General features: G+C 45.2%; 1 protein-coding gene across 5 annotated transcripts in view; it reads left to right on the top strand.

Annotated features, from left to right (window-relative positions):
• Nucleotides 1–5,776: 5,776 nt before the first annotated feature.
• Nucleotides 5,777–15,318, top strand: part of LOC105481794 (sterile alpha motif domain containing 4A) — a 224,917-nt gene continuing 215,375 nt past the window's right edge. For 2 of the 5 annotated variants that reach the window (XM_071100160.1, XM_011741530.3), the window contains exons 1-2: nucleotides 5,783–5,958; nucleotides 7,128–7,744. In XM_071100160.1, coding sequence (XP_070956261.1) covers nucleotides 7,549–7,744 — 196 coding nt within the window. In that variant the 5' untranslated portion in view covers nucleotides 5,783–5,958; nucleotides 7,128–7,548. Of the gene's footprint in view, nucleotides 5,959–6,845; nucleotides 6,987–7,127; nucleotides 7,745–15,318 lie in introns of those variants that run through there. The other 3 variants (XM_071100158.1, XM_071100156.1, XM_071100157.1) reach the window with 3 other exon arrangements.

The following is a 15,318-nucleotide window of genomic DNA, read 5'->3' as shown; positions in this document are numbered from 1 at the left end:
GTATATATAACATATATACAATTTAACATATATACACACACATATGTGTGTATGTGTATATATGTGTGTGTATATATAACATATATACAGTTTAACATATATACACACATATATATGTGTGTATATGTGTGTGAATATATATGTGTGTATATATGTGTGTATATATAACATATATACAACGTTTAACATATATACACACATATATATCTGTGTGTGTGTATATATAACATATATACAGTTTAACATATATACACACATATGTGTATGTGTATATATGTGTGTATATATAACATATATACAAAGTTTAACATATATACACACATATATGTGTGTGTATGTGTATATGTGTGTGTATATGTGTGTGTATATATGTGTGTGTGTATATATATAACATATATACAAAGTTTAACATATATACACACACATATATATGTGTGTGTGTGTATATATATGTGTGTGTGTGTGTGTGTGTGTATATAGAGAGAGAGACAGGTTTGCTCCTTCCCACCCGACATGCCCCCTTTTTTCCTCTCAATCACAGCTAATAATAGTATTTATTGAATACTTGCTACATGTCTGGTACTGTTTTAAGAAATCAAGTGTATTATTTATTTACTCCTCATAATAACGAGGTAAGTTAGTTTCCAGTAACACTAAACCAGAGTGGGAGTGGCGTGAGAAAGGTCACAGGGCTGGTAAATCACAGGGCGCTAGGCTTGAAGACTCAGGACTCTTGCTCTAGAGCCAGCCTTCTTAAACCATAAAAATAGAATTATACTAAAGACACTTTTAAAACTTATCTTTTTAGGCCAATATGTGGGAACTTGAATCATTCCTTTTTATCCCTAATAATTTATTATAAACATTTTCAAACATACAGAAAATTTGGAAGAATTAAACGGTGAACACCTATATCCTCACCACCAATATGCTACAATTAGCATTTTGTTGTATTTGTTTTTTATCACATTATCACGTTAATTTATCTATTTCTCTATATCAGTCTATTATATTTTGATGCATTTTACTCAAGTATAACTTTTTTTTGTTTGACACGGAGTCTTGCTCTGTCGCCTAGGCTGGAGTGCAGTGGCGCAACCTCTGCCTCCCGGGTTCAAGCGATTCTCCTCCCTCAGCCTCCCAAGTAGCTGGGATTACAGATGCTCGCCACCAAGCCTGGCTAATTTTTGTATTTTTAGTAGAGACGGGGTTTCACCATGTTGGCCAGGCTGGTCTCAAACTCCTGACCTCATGATTCGCCCACCTTGGCCTCCCAAAGTGCTGGGATTACAGGTGAAGTATAACTTATTTTTAAAAATAAGTGCATAAGGCTGGGTGAGGTGGCTCATGCTTATAATCTCAGCACTTTGGGAGGATCGCTTGTGCCCAGGAGTTTTGAGACCAGCCTGAGCAACATAGTGAACCCTGTCTCTAAAATATATATATATATTTTTAAAAAGTGCATAAAGTTCACAATATGGCAGTTTAATACTTTATTTGCTCATCACCCTGCAGATAGATATTCTAGCATTTTGCCATTACAAATTGCTAAAATTAACATTTTTGTATTTATACTTATATTTTAGTATGCTTTATCTTATTGCAATGGTGCTTTTACTTCAGTGGGGTAGAGTCCTAAAAATTGCATTCTCCGGTAATGTGAAAAAGGACACACAATAGCTTATTTAGTAGATGGTGTTACTGGAGAATCACTTTCCACTAGCGTACAGCAAAGTCTGGGAGGACCTGCATTTCCTTCCCTTATTTTACTTATAACTGCTAGAAGAAATATGAACTTAAAATACACAAACATGCAGTCCTCAGGACGCTTTCTTGATACAAATAATATCTAGATATCCTGGTCCCCATAGGATGTCATAAATGTTTAAAATTTTGCCTATCTGTGTTGAAACTATTTATCCAATGAACATCAGCTCAAAAGGCAACAGATCCACAGCATCTTCCTTAATTTTCTAGCAGAATTGCTGCCTCTTCTTGTCTCTCTCAACACTGTATGTTGCCTCCCCTCAGACCCACTTCACATTGTACGTTTTTGTGAAGTGTGGGTGTGTGTGCGTGCACATGCCAAAAACATACTTTATGCTACCCACTGGAGGTTCAAGAGAGCACGGTTCTTCTTCTACCTTTGTCTCTTCTAATTATCCAGCACAGTGATTTATACTCAACAAATACTTTCTGTGAATGAATCAGTGAATGAAATGTAGAAGAGACGTGCAGAAGGGCAGATAGTATCTGAATCCTGGAGTCTTTGTATGCCAGCCCAAATAGCCTGGAATGTATTCAGTGTCTATTCAGAAACCACCGAAAATGTCTGAGCTAAAGAGTGGAGAGATGAGAACTGAGGAAGGGAGGAGACGCAGTAATGAGTCAAGGACAAGACCTAGGTAGGAAGTGATACAGGCTCAAACAATTCTTGGGAGTTATAGACCTAAATTTTATAGTAGAGTTTTAGTTTCTTTTAAAATTAAGTTTTAGACAGTAGGCCTGAACTCATGTAGTGTTTTGGTTTTAGTTTTCCTACTCATAGTAGAAAAGTTAGAAAATATAGAGAAACAAGACAACAATCCTCAGAAATCCTACCATGCAGAGAAGTTCACCATTAGTTACCCTTTTGGTGTAAATCTCTTCACACATTTTCCTGTGGCACATATATGCATTTAAAAATGTGTAATGAATATATGAAATTTTATTTATATATTTTCTTGATATATAATATAATCATATATATGTTTGTTATATGGGCTTTTGTGTTAGATAAAAAATACCAAATGTCTTAACATTTTATCTTGAGGACTTGGCACAGAACAAGTGTTCTATATATTTATCAAATGATTAAATGAATGGCAATTATCCATTGTCATTTCCCTTTATGTAGAGATTTTAATACTTTTGCTCATTTATAAAGCAAATAATTAAAGCTTATAGCTCTAATGTTTTTATATCGAATGCATTTCTTTTGTTTTAGATTATTCTAGAAGAAATATAAATTTAAAATAAACATGAAATCTTTGGGGTTTCTTATTGATGCAAATAATACCCAGACATCCTCTTAAGCAGTGATTTATAAATATGTCAATGATTTATCTAGAATTAGTAATCTTTGGAACATCTGAACATTTGAATTATTTGATCAAAAGTTTTATTCACTCAGAAAACAATTTCTTCCCTTCCCAGATTCCAAGGAGGAGAAAAGCAAAATAATGTTGGGAATGTTAATTCATTTGACAATCTGATCTGTGTTTTATTCATACAGAGTATCTCTTGGTTAGTACCCCATTGTGTACTCAGTGCCTGTACTTGGTACTCAGAATACTCAGGGCACTTATTGCCTAACCCAGTGCCTGGCACAAGGTGGCACAATAAGTATTTTTCAAATGAATAAATACGAATATAGTGAACATAGACATAGTAATATCTTTTAATGAAAGGATATTTTCATTCATTTTTCAAGTGATGTGAATATTTACTAAATGTTAGGCACTTATTTATCAATAATACTGGGTCCAGGTTGACATAGGAAAAATCCACACTTAATACAATAACTTATATTTAATGAATGGTATTTTTTTTTCCTTTAGAGTGATGACTTCACTCTGGGGAATAGCAAGGCCATATCCCTGGGTTTCATTTATACTGCCTTTCCTTTGCCCAGAGGAAAGGAATTGTTAATAAACAAATACAAGAGTACTGACAGCTCAGGTCATGCTCAACTTTATATGTCTTACAGAGTGTCCTGAACAGTAAGAATTCAAAAATCAGATAAATCAATGTCTTTTCTTAGGTCAAAGGCTGTTGTAAGAACCACACTCTTCCAGTAGATGGCAGTATTTTCATTCGCCAACCTAAGCGTTTTGAGGTTTTTCTTTTTTTTTCTTTTGTTTTGTTTTTAGTTTTACTATACCTTTAGTAAGTTGCAGGTGAAAACACATGTTAATGAAATTTCTGTTTCTTTCACTTTCTTTTAAAAGAAATTCACTCTTGGGAGCTTCCAAAAGCCCTGTAAGAACATCTGCTTTTCCTACAATTTATAGCAAGATATATACTGAAGTTGACCATACTCTCTAATCCTCCCTATTTCCTGATATGTTATTACTAAGAATTAGCTAATTGATAGTAATCTCTTGGACAAAATCTATCAAGCCTTCCTGCCTCTACAGTAACAAAATAAAACAAAAATAAAACACTGACTCCAGGTTTCTTGTTTTCTAAATAGGGCAAAATATTCATTAAATTATGCGGATACTTTACCTGTATGGTTAATAATTAACTTTTTAAAAAATCCACATTTTTGCAGCTCGACAAGACCTTTCAAAAACCCTAACAGATGGTTAGGTGCTGTCACGTGTCTGAAACGACCTATACGCCGCAGAAACTAAATTTGAGGAGGAAGGGAAGAAAACATTGAAATTCCAGGGACATATGCTGGAGTTGGAAAACAAAAGCGTTAATTAGTGGAATAATATCTCAGATACTTTCTCTTCAAAACAGTGGATTAGCAGGAGTAGGAAAGGCTGGTCTGAAGCACACGTTTCATTGCCTTCTCAGAATTACTCCTGTATAAACAAAGCCTCAAGTTGCTGGAGGGAGCAGTGCTTCCTCTGAAATCACGGAGATAGACCAGATTTAGTCATCAAGTCCTCCTTGCGATTATTCAACCCATATCAGGAGGTACAGAGGTTTTTAGGGTTTAGGGTATTTTTAACCAAACCTTTACTTGCAAGACTATCAGGCACTTTCGCAGCCCACCCTGCACCACTCAGCCTTGGCGCCGCGCCCTCCTCGCCTCTCTCGCGGCAAGGACCTGAAGCCCCCGTGTGGCCGCTGCCCTGCGTACTCTCCAGATCCAGGTGAAGCTTGTGAGGTCTGGCGACGCCTGAGCGCCGACAGGTGGCCTCGCCCCGCCTCTTTGTCGCCCAGGGCGGCGCTCGCCTACGCTTCAGGCCCGAAGCCGCAGCCCGCGCGCCAGGCATGGCTCCCCCGACCGGTCTCAGGAGTTGGGCCGCCTCCCCGGGGAAGAGTGGGACTCAGCCAGGCACCGGGCCGGCCTCTAGGAGCCTGCGCCAGAGGAAAGGGCATCTGGCACCCGACCCGGGCCAGGCCCTTGGACTAGGGCGGCACGGAGCCCAGCGTCTGGGCACGTCCAACCCTGTGCATTGCCCCTCAGCCTCTTGAACCCTTCGCCTCCACGATCCCCGGAAACCATCCCAGCATCTGCTGCAGTGACCTCGGGTCTCACCGCCCGCGGGCCACACAGCTCGGCCACCCCCGGGCCCCAGAAGGGCCGAGGGTCACCGAGCTGACGAACCACATTCCCAAGGACGAGCAGCGGGTGGCAGCACCGCCCCCGCACGAGCGCCCTCGGGTCCCTTTCTGTCGGGGCTCGAGTGGCTTGAGTGTCCCGGCCCCTCCAGAATACGCAGGCGGCCGCGGGAAGAAATTCACCCGGACCCGTCCTCTTCCCCGAACTTCTTCGCTCCTCTCCGAGGTTCCTTCTACCCGACCCCTCTGCGCCACCAGCTCCTCCCACTCCGCTCCCCTCCCCTTTTTCTGGTCCCCACTTAGGAATCCGTCCCCCCTCCCTGCGCCGGGTCCGGGGTTCTTCCCCCCGGCTCCCCCCGCATGCCGTCGCCGCCGCCCGGGTTCCTCTCCCCCCGCTCGGGCGCTCCCTGCCAAGCCCATGATGTAATGGTGTATGTTAATCAGTAGCATGTGGGGAGCTCCGGCTCGGGCGACTCAGTCCTCCGCGAGCCGACACTGGAGGCAGCAGCAGCAGCGGCTGCGGCGGCCCCGACTCGAAGCGCCGCACTCTCCCCGCGCCGCCCGCCCCGACGGCATGGCCGGCGGCCCGCGCTCCGGGCGCCCCCAACCCCGCTGAGAGCCGCCGCGGTCCCGGACCCGCGCAAGGGCCCCCGTGCCGCCGGGATGAGCCGCGCAGAGGTGAGCGCTCCCTCCCTACGGCCCTCGGCGGGGGACCCGCTGGTCACTGGGGTCCCCTCCCCGGGGGCTTCCCCCTCCGCCCGAGAAGTTCTGGGAGTCGGAAGCAGCGTGTTGTTGGAAGCGAGTCGCCCCTTGAAGGCTGAGCCGCTGTGCTCTTCTCCCCGCCGGCGGCGGCCACCAGAACCGAGATGGGACTGGGGGAACCCCCGCAGCCGAACTTTCTTCTTTGCTGTCTTTGGGGGGCGTGTGCCTGCGGCGTCGATTCGCATTCCCCGCGAGGCCGCCCCGCCTGCCGCAGGGGGTAGCGCTGCGGACCCCGGCAGTCCCTGCGCGCGGCGTGTGCCCGGGGCTGTGCCACCCTCGGCCTGCGACGCGCGGGCGAGGCGCCGGGCCGGACAGACCCGCCCGTAGGCGGCGGCGGCAGGATGCCTGCCACACACGCGCGCACACACACGCACACGCGCGCGCACACTGACCACTCCGGCCAGAGCAGGCCCTGGGAGACCTCCCGGGTGGGCTGGCGCGGCGCGGTGCGGGGGAGCCGGGGCTCTGGGTTGCGCCGCCGCCCGCTGGGCGCGGAGCTTTGGGTGGGGAGAGTTTATTTTTGTCTCGAGCTGCTGCCGCGGCTGCTCACGGCCTAAATCCAGAGGGGCGCCTGGCGGTGGAGATGCTGGCTGTTGCTGTAGATGGAGCTGCAGCCACTCGGCTGCTTCTCTGGGAGGAGGAGGAGGAGTAAGAGGAGGAGGAAGGAACTCGGGCTGCCGCTGCCTCCGCCTCTGCTTTGCATTAGCTCCCACCCCCACCCCCGCGCCCCTTCGCAGCCGCATTGCAAGTTTTCTGCGCGGGGAAGATCTGTTGCTGGTGCTGGCGTTCGCAGGCACGGCGCCCGAGGCCACCCCGGGCGGGGCGTGAGGGGAGCACCAGCCGTTGGCAGCGGCAGCAACAGGAAGCCGCGGGGTCTCCTCCCGCACCTGGGAAGCAGGCTTTTCGCTATTCCCCAGCCGGGAATAACCTATCTCCCGCATCGGGTGCGGAGGGGGCGGCCAGATTTCGGGGAACCCAACCTTCCGCGGGACGCCCCCACCCCCGACCCCCTCTGATGCCCTGGTCCCCCAGGGCGCGCTCCTCCGCTGGCCGAGGTCTCACTGCAGCTCTTTTTCTCCTTCCAGTGGTGATCGCCGCTCGGGAATGCGGGCGTGAAGGGTCCGAGCTGCCGCCCAGTGGGGAGGAGACCCCAGGACGCCGGAAATCACCATCCCGAAGCTGCAAGAAGGGGGGAGAAAGCATTCTTCATTCAGTTGTGTGCCTTGTGGGGGATTTTTAAAAAGTCGTTATTTTTTTTAAAGAAACATTTCCGTGCTACTGTCTGTCATCGTCTCTGGGGAAATCAGCCAGAACCACCGGAACGTAACTGAAACCAGACGAGAGAGGCGGGAGCCCAGGCAGTACCTGCAGCGTCCGGGCACCAGAGCCACCTTGGAACGGGAACGCGTCTCCGGCTGCGGGGCTGCGGCTCCGCCAAACTTTGGGGCGGGCGGGGCGGTCTGGGGCGCCCAGGGGGCTCTGTAGACCGAGGGCGGCCCCCTAACCATGATGTTTCGCGACCAGGTCGGGGTGCTGGCGGGCTGGTTTAAGGGCTGGAACGAGTGCGAGCAGACTGTTGCGCTGCTGTCGCTGCTCAAGCGCGTGAGCCAGACCCAGGCCCGCTTCCTCCAGCTCTGCCTGGAGCACTCGCTGGCCGACTGCGCCGAGCTGCACGTCCTCGAACGCGAGGCCAACAGCCCCGGTAAGTGCGCGGCCGCCACCGTCCCGCCCGCCCCTCGCTTTCCTGCCTCGGGCCAGGCCCGGGCCCGCCCCCGCCAGCCGCTCCGCCAGGACCCGGACCGCGCGGCCCCCGAGGCCCTCGCAATCCGCTCCCTCCTTTACCCGCCCCCCCTCCCCGCCCACTTACCTCCGCCGGCCGCTTTGGGGTTTTGTCCACTGTGAACTCCATCAGCCCCTTCCGTGTGGTAGCTACCGTAGCATGAATGATTGATTTTTCTCTCATGCAGTTTCCTGGGAAATAAGTAAGTCAGGTCACGTAGAGTCTGGATTTTCTGGGTGTGTGTGTTTTTTCCTTCCTCCTTCTTCTTTTGGGCAACGTGGCTCTCTGGATTTCAGCAACACATGATAGATGCCCGGGACTGCCCTTCAGAAGCCAGGCTTGGATAAGGCTGTGTGGGGAGTACATGAAAATCCAATTTTATTATTCGGTTTTCCCCACGGATATTCTGGTTTTAGAGCTTCGTCTTCAGAATAATATGCAGGTGACGCTACAGACTAGTAAAATGACATTTGCAGTATGTGTATTATGGGGTTAAGCTTACCGCTCGTGACATTATCCATATTGATACAGATCTTGTAGAAAGGGTCTTGGAGAAAGGACAGGCATGAAGTGGGTTCCCTAATGCTTCTCGTCAGGAAACTTTACTGAATAGAACAGAATCGTTTCATATTACCCTGCTAGTATTTACAGACACCTCAACTAGTATGGAAAGTGAATATAGTCGAAAGGTCCAGCAGTTTCCTATTTGCTAGCGTGGGTGGTGACAGACTGAAATTATATCCTGGAGGGTAGGAGGAGGCTGGGGGATGGGGGAAAAGTCTGATGGTTGTGATTTTGGATAGGGGAAATTCTTTAGTTCATGCGGCTGCAGGAGGGTGAACAGAGCCCCCAGTGTTTATGCAGAGAAAAGAATGCAGGGTCCTCTTCCAGCTGTTCCATGTTGAAGCTGCGAGCCTGCAAAGCTCAGCAGAGGTCTGGGCTGCCATTTGATGACAAGGTCCAGTCCAGGGCAGTGGGGCCTGGGAGACACTAAAGTGAGTGTGCCTTCAGAGCAGCAAGAAGCGAGCCGGCCTACTCATTCCTCCTCCCTAGTATGGTGTGCACGATGGTGAAAACACTAGAATGGGATGCTTCCATATATAGAATCATAGGGTGGAAGTGACCGCTGGAAATCTTCACAGTTCTTTTCCTGACCAGACAGGACTGCACCCGAAAGATCCTGCATGGCCAAGTATGGAGGGCCGTACTGAGGGAGATTCCATTGAGCCCGAGCCTCCCAGCTCACACCTGGACTCACTGGGGTGGTGATGACAGGGCCCCCTTTGGTTGAGCTCCACGTTTATAAATAGCTGGAGGGCCAGCCTCCTTCACTGGGGTGTGGAAGCATAACTAGGGTAATTGATGATCCACCCTCTTTGCTTGTGTTCTTAATTTCAGCGGGAAGCCTGGTTTACCTGCTCCGTTTTACTTTCTCAGGTTTGACAAACAGGGTTATATAAACTTTTGCATTTTATAGATTGCAGAGGATTTACGTAGAGCCATTTAGGTTGAATGCTTGATTTCAGTGCTGGTAGGGACTATTCAAACTCATCTTTAGGTTATTCAAATGTTGGAGCAGCACTTTTTCCCTTTGAGTAATGGAGATGACTTTTCCCAATATAGCAGCCACCAGGTTAGTAAGTAAAACAGTTAAATGTTAAAATGAGATGGCCTAATTGAAAAAAATCTCATAGTTAAAAACACTGAACTGTGAGTTTTTTTAAGTCATTTGGTAATTTTTTCCCTTAAGAAATGTTTGGCCATACTTATTTGTATAAGATACCCACCTGTTCATGCTGCTAAATGATGTAGATATACAAAATATAGAACTGTTATGTAAGATAGGAACTCTTCTCCAGTTTCTGGATTAATCCTTCAACCTAGACATTTCGCCTGCACGGAAATCTTTGCACTTGTTTTGTTGTGTGGCCAGGACAGAAATTTCTTAGGTCATGTGATGATTTGGTTTACATTTGGAGTGTGGGGATTATAAAGAGCATCAGGAGTCATCATAGCATACCTGAGTCTGTAGTGTGGCTCTCTGCGTATCCGGAAACTAGCCAAGAACCAGGAAGGGGGCAAAAAGTCCACTCGCAACCAGAGTAGATAGTATGAAAATCCAAGAGAATATTTCAGGCCCTCTCTCAGTACTTACTTTTATTCTAGACACAATCCTAACATTTAAAAAATTTGACAAATAATCCATAGTGTATTGGGGGTAACACTTTTAGAATGGGGTGAGGGGCTGCTGTAATCGGTAGTAAAAGGTGACCCCTGACAGCCTGACAACTAGGAAAAAGACAGAAAAACTGTAACTTTAGGCAAGAATTGGAGCAGAAACTTTGAAAGCTTGGAAATATTAGAGTAGGAACCCTCCATTGACCTTGCAGGCACCACTCTATAATAACATAAACCAGTAATTGCTATTTACTGTTGTTAACAGTGAACTATGGAAAGAATACATTTTTAGACACACTCTTTAAGAAGAGAAGGAAATGTTCAATATACTTTGGAAATATTTACACCCAGAATAATTAACCTCTGAGCTGTTTTCATGTGCAAGGCTCTTACCAATTCAGAAAACTAGGCTGTGCAGAATGACTCATTCATTGGATGGCTGAGATTTCCTGTACCGAAGTCATCTTGTATCACTTTATTTTGTAATCATCAATTTAAAAACCCTCACATTTCATCTAGTGTTTAGAGATTTTAAAACTTGGTGAATGGGAACCAAATTCATATCTGGGACTCGATCTCAGTATAATAAAGAAAAAAATAAATAGTGAGATATCCTGCACATTAAACATGATTCATTTGAGATCCACGGGATGTAATTTGGTGCTTTCATTCTTTTAAATTTACTGAGAATCTAGTGATTCACTGGTTCATCCTTTGCCTCAGGCTCATGGTCATTGGAGATTCTGAGAAAATAATTGAATTGATCCCTATGGATTTATTTGTGGGTGTGTTTTTCTTTTAACAGATACAGTCATGATCAGCTCTCTCGTACAGTCTTGTTTCCAGAATCATTATAACCTTAGATAAGTCTCTTCAGCTACTGCCCCAGTTGAACATTGAGACTTCTGGCCAGTCTCAATTCCGGGACTAGCAGGTCATTTGATACCTACAAGTGGCAAAAATGCAACCCACTGACTTTACCTGAAGTTTCCAAAAGAAAAATAGGTTTTGTGGCATTATTGATTTATGGCTTTTGTCACTTGGACTTGAAATATATTTTTCATAGAGACTTATAAGTTAATCCACAAAAACGTAACCCACAAAATATACACGATTTGTGTATGTTTGTGGTAAGTAAATGGCAATAAATTCCTATACTTATAGTTAAATACAAGAGAAAAGAGTATCCAAAATCGTGATGTTTGAGACAAAAAAAAAAAAAAAAAAATTGTGGAGATGGAAGACTACCTCTCAGAATGTACTTACTCTTATTCTAGACACAATTCTAACTTTAAAAAAATTTAATCACAGTGTATTGGGTGTAACACATTTAGAATGGGATGAGGGGCTGTCAATTTCACCCCATATTTGTGTAAACTTACTGTCATTAGAGGGTAGGTATGTTGGTTCCATGATTTTTATGGTTTTGGTTTCTGTAGTACAAGTATGCCATCCTGTACCCTGCGTTACTTTTTTTTTTTTTTTTTTGAGACGGTAATCTCAGTCTGTTGCCCAGGCTGGAGTGCAGTGGCACGATCTCGGCTCCCTGCAAGCTGCAAGCTCCGCCTCCCGGGTTCACGCCATTCTCCTGCCTCATCCTCCCGAGTAGGTGGGACTACAGGCGCCCGCCACCACGCCCGGCTAATTTTTGTATTTTTAGTAGAGATGGGGTTTCACCGTGTTAGCCAGGATGGTCTTGATCTCCTGACCTCGTAATCCGCCAGCCTCGGCCTCCCAAAGTGCTGGGATTACAGGCGTGAGCCACCGCGCCTGGCCCCTGCGTTACTTTTTAAGGTTACAAATGGAATAAAAAGAAAACAGCAGAAGTTGTTTTCCTGATGATATGGATAAGATCTTGTTTGTAGTTTTTTCATTCATGTATTCATTCAACAAACATTTTCTGACGGACTGCCTGCTATTTTCCTGAACCAGTGTTATACAATGGAAATACAAAAGTAACTTACTCTAGTCCAGTGCCTAGTACATGATAGATATTCTCAGTGTGGGGTAAATGACTAATATAAAATCATAGGTGCTGAAGCATAGATATGGGGATAAAAAGTACCAGGAGAGGCATACCGGGAACATTGTGAACCTAGTTACTTATTGCCTGGGGAGTCAGGGAAGACCTCCCTGAGGAGGAGATACGTTTGAGCTGAGTCCTGAGAGGTGAATAGGAGATGGTTCGATATATTAATGTAAAAAGGATTGTAAAGAGGGGGCAAGAAGGTATCTCCCATGCAGAATATAGTGTTATCCCCTTTAATGTATGGGCCTACATGCATGATCCTCTGAGAGGCATGAGTGGAAGAGCCAGTTTAGTTCAGACAGTTTCCATTTTGGCCACATGGTGGCATTATCTTCTGAGGGCAGCTTAGTTGCTGTCCACGTTGGCATATGCAGGGGAAGGAAGGATGGAAATAGAGAAAAAAGTATTCTCCAGGTGGCCACTTACTTATAGCCGTAGGAGGGCATAAGTTGTAGCAGATTTTTAGAGTATAGATTTTTAAATCAGCCTGGGCTAGTTAAATAATTTCTAAGCCTCAGTTTTCTTATCTGAGAAATGGTGATTATAAAACCTTGTTATTGTCCGAAAGTTACTTGTTAATGATCCAGCAAGGATCTATTCTATCCCTCAGGTTTAAATCTGCCTTTAATTACTATAGAATTGATATAAATAATGTTATTCTAAATGATCAGAAATCTTATCAGAAATGATTATGAAGAGGAGATTGAGAATGACTTGGAACCCTAAAAAGATATGAGTCTACTGGGACCCACCTTCTATGTTTTAGCTTTGTTTTTTCACTGTCTCTCCTAAAAATACGCAGCCCTGACCCAGTTTTCCCAAATAACTTATCAACACTTTTTCCTTCAGTTGGTGAATATGAAAAGAAGAAATCGTTTTGCTGAATGAAATATATAGGGGCTCTATATACGAAGCACTTTTCACTTAGGGTTTTGTAATTTTCTTTGGGTCAGTCTGGGATGACCCTGCAGTTTACTGCTGATTGTAAGTTGTAGCAGGTCATACATATTTGTACTCTTTTTCGTGAATAATTTGGGTTTGGTTGTATCACCTGGGTGCTCACAGCCTTCAACAATTGAGTATACATTATAAACAGTCCCCGTCAAAGCAAGTAAAAGGCAGACAAACTTCACAGCAAATTGGCTTGTTTTTGTTTAAGTAAACAAATGAGGACACAAGATGACGGTTGAAGGGGCTGAGAAGTAACTGAAAACTTCCCAGACTGTCATACAGAAGTCTAATTCTAAAGAGAATTGACAACACCAGAGAAGAGGGAAAATATTGCTTCTCCTTGACCCGAGGAGAAATTTGGGGTTTTAATCTGTGGGTGAAGTGCCTTGTGTAACTCATTTGTTAGGAAAGGTGTGGTGCTCTTAGAAATCTTTTCTTTTCCTTTTTAAAATATACAAGCACTACTTTGAGATTTTAATGTGTTTCTTCCTTTTCATCTCTCCTGATCATTCCTTCCAAGGCCTCACTGAGCTCATCCAATTCACATAGATTAAGATGCAGAATCAGACATCTCTTCTGAGCTATTTTTGCTTCCATTGAAGCTGCCTGAGGCAGGATTTTCCCAAAGAAAGCAGAACTGTTAGAACAGCGGCCGAGAGTCCAGGCTTGGGCCTTGCTCTGCAGCCTGCATCCCAAGAGTCAGCTTGGAATTCAGAGGACCCGTCTGCTTTTATGTAGGAACATGGGACTCCCTGGAACCCGGAAGCTCATTCTAGGGTTTTGTTCCCATTCCACTTATCAACATTTTAAAATAGCTTTCTTGTCTTAGTTTACTAGGAAAAAACAATCAAATGATTCAGTGGTTTCTTTTACACAGTAGATAATACAGTGCTATTATAATGGTACCTGACAGAGTGTAGCTGGTAAGAAAGTGTGACTGAGTTCCTCGGCACATATACATTTACCAAATACCCCAGCAGAGAGCCCAGGGCCCATCAAAAGCTGAAATACACATTACTCCTCTCAAGTAGCTTATACTCCAGTTGCAGAGCTGAAACAAACATAGGAAAAGATGTAATAATTCGATCATACACAGTTGCTAAGTGCTGTGGTTCTGATTAGAGAACAAAACTGAAATTGAGTGAAAGGAGAGAACAGGGTGGATTGGGCAGTCGAAGAAGCTGAATGGAAGAAGTAAACTTGACTGTGTCACGTGAAGTAAGTGCTTTTAGGGCTCAGAAGATTCTTGCTGTTGTAGTACCTCAAATGCCAGTTTCATCAAGGAAACCACACATGCAGGGGATACTGTGCATGTGCCATGGAAGGGGCAGGCTTCCTGGGCCTTTGAAGGATGAGTGTCAATAGGTTAGAGAGAGGGGAGCATGAGGGATATTCACCATCATGAGTGATTGCTTGGTGAGTGGAGAATCAGTCCCAACACTCTATGATTTCCAGCATATTTAAAGATAGGGAAATGGAATATCTGGTCACCTAGTATTTTCATCCCACTTAAGTATGCATAACATTATAAGACTTAGTAATAGTTCTCTTGGCTTCTCCTAGTGGGATATTTTTGTAGGATGCTTTGACTATAACTAGTGTAGAGCAATAACATCTGAAACAGTTAGAGGAAAAGATAAAGAGTCGTAGACTAGTTCTCAAAATTTAGTTGCATGCATATCACTTTGGGATCTTGTACTGAAAACTCTGATTGAGGAGGCCTGGGGAGGTGGCGCTGAACACCTGGGGTTGTAACAAGCTCCAGGCTAATGTTGATGCTGCATATCTGCAGACCATGCTTTGAGTGTGGACTGTTAGAAATGGAAGGTAATTTAGAGGTAATTTGGTGCAGTAGCTTTCAAGTTTTATGGCTATATGTCAGAAGGTTTTTGTTTGCAAATGAGAACTTAGATGAAGGCTTATGGGAAGTGGATGTCCCCCCAATCCCCTACTCCCCAAACCTAACTGTCCTAGGAGAGCAGTTTGGAAATCTGACCAAGGGCAGTGGTTTTTCCCAGGCTCTGAGACAAGACATTGGTTGACAAGGCTATGGCCAGAAGATCTGGGATCAGAATCTGACTCTCCTCAGTCCAATGCTCTTTCTCCTGTCTCAGTCCCTATCAAATGGCAGTAGCCTGTTAGAGCCCTTGAACTTGCTGCTATGAGGAAGGTCATTTTCTGAGTCTCTCTATAGTTTTCTGTTGACTTCACATGCAGAGCAAAGCAAATCTTTCTTAGCTCTGGTGGCGGGACCTCTTTGGAAGGCAGGGGAAGGAGAAAGACAGGACAAGGTGGACACTGTGGTCAGTCCTAACTAGTAATGTGCAAAAATGCATGC

This window comes from Macaca nemestrina, chromosome 7, assembly GCF_043159975.1.
Source record: "Macaca nemestrina isolate mMacNem1 chromosome 7, mMacNem.hap1, whole genome shotgun sequence".
NCBI classification, from domain to species: domain Eukaryota; kingdom Metazoa; phylum Chordata; class Mammalia; order Primates; family Cercopithecidae; genus Macaca; species Macaca nemestrina.
The sequence above is the reverse complement of the archived record's forward strand: the minus strand, read 5'-3'. Positions and strand labels throughout refer to the sequence as shown.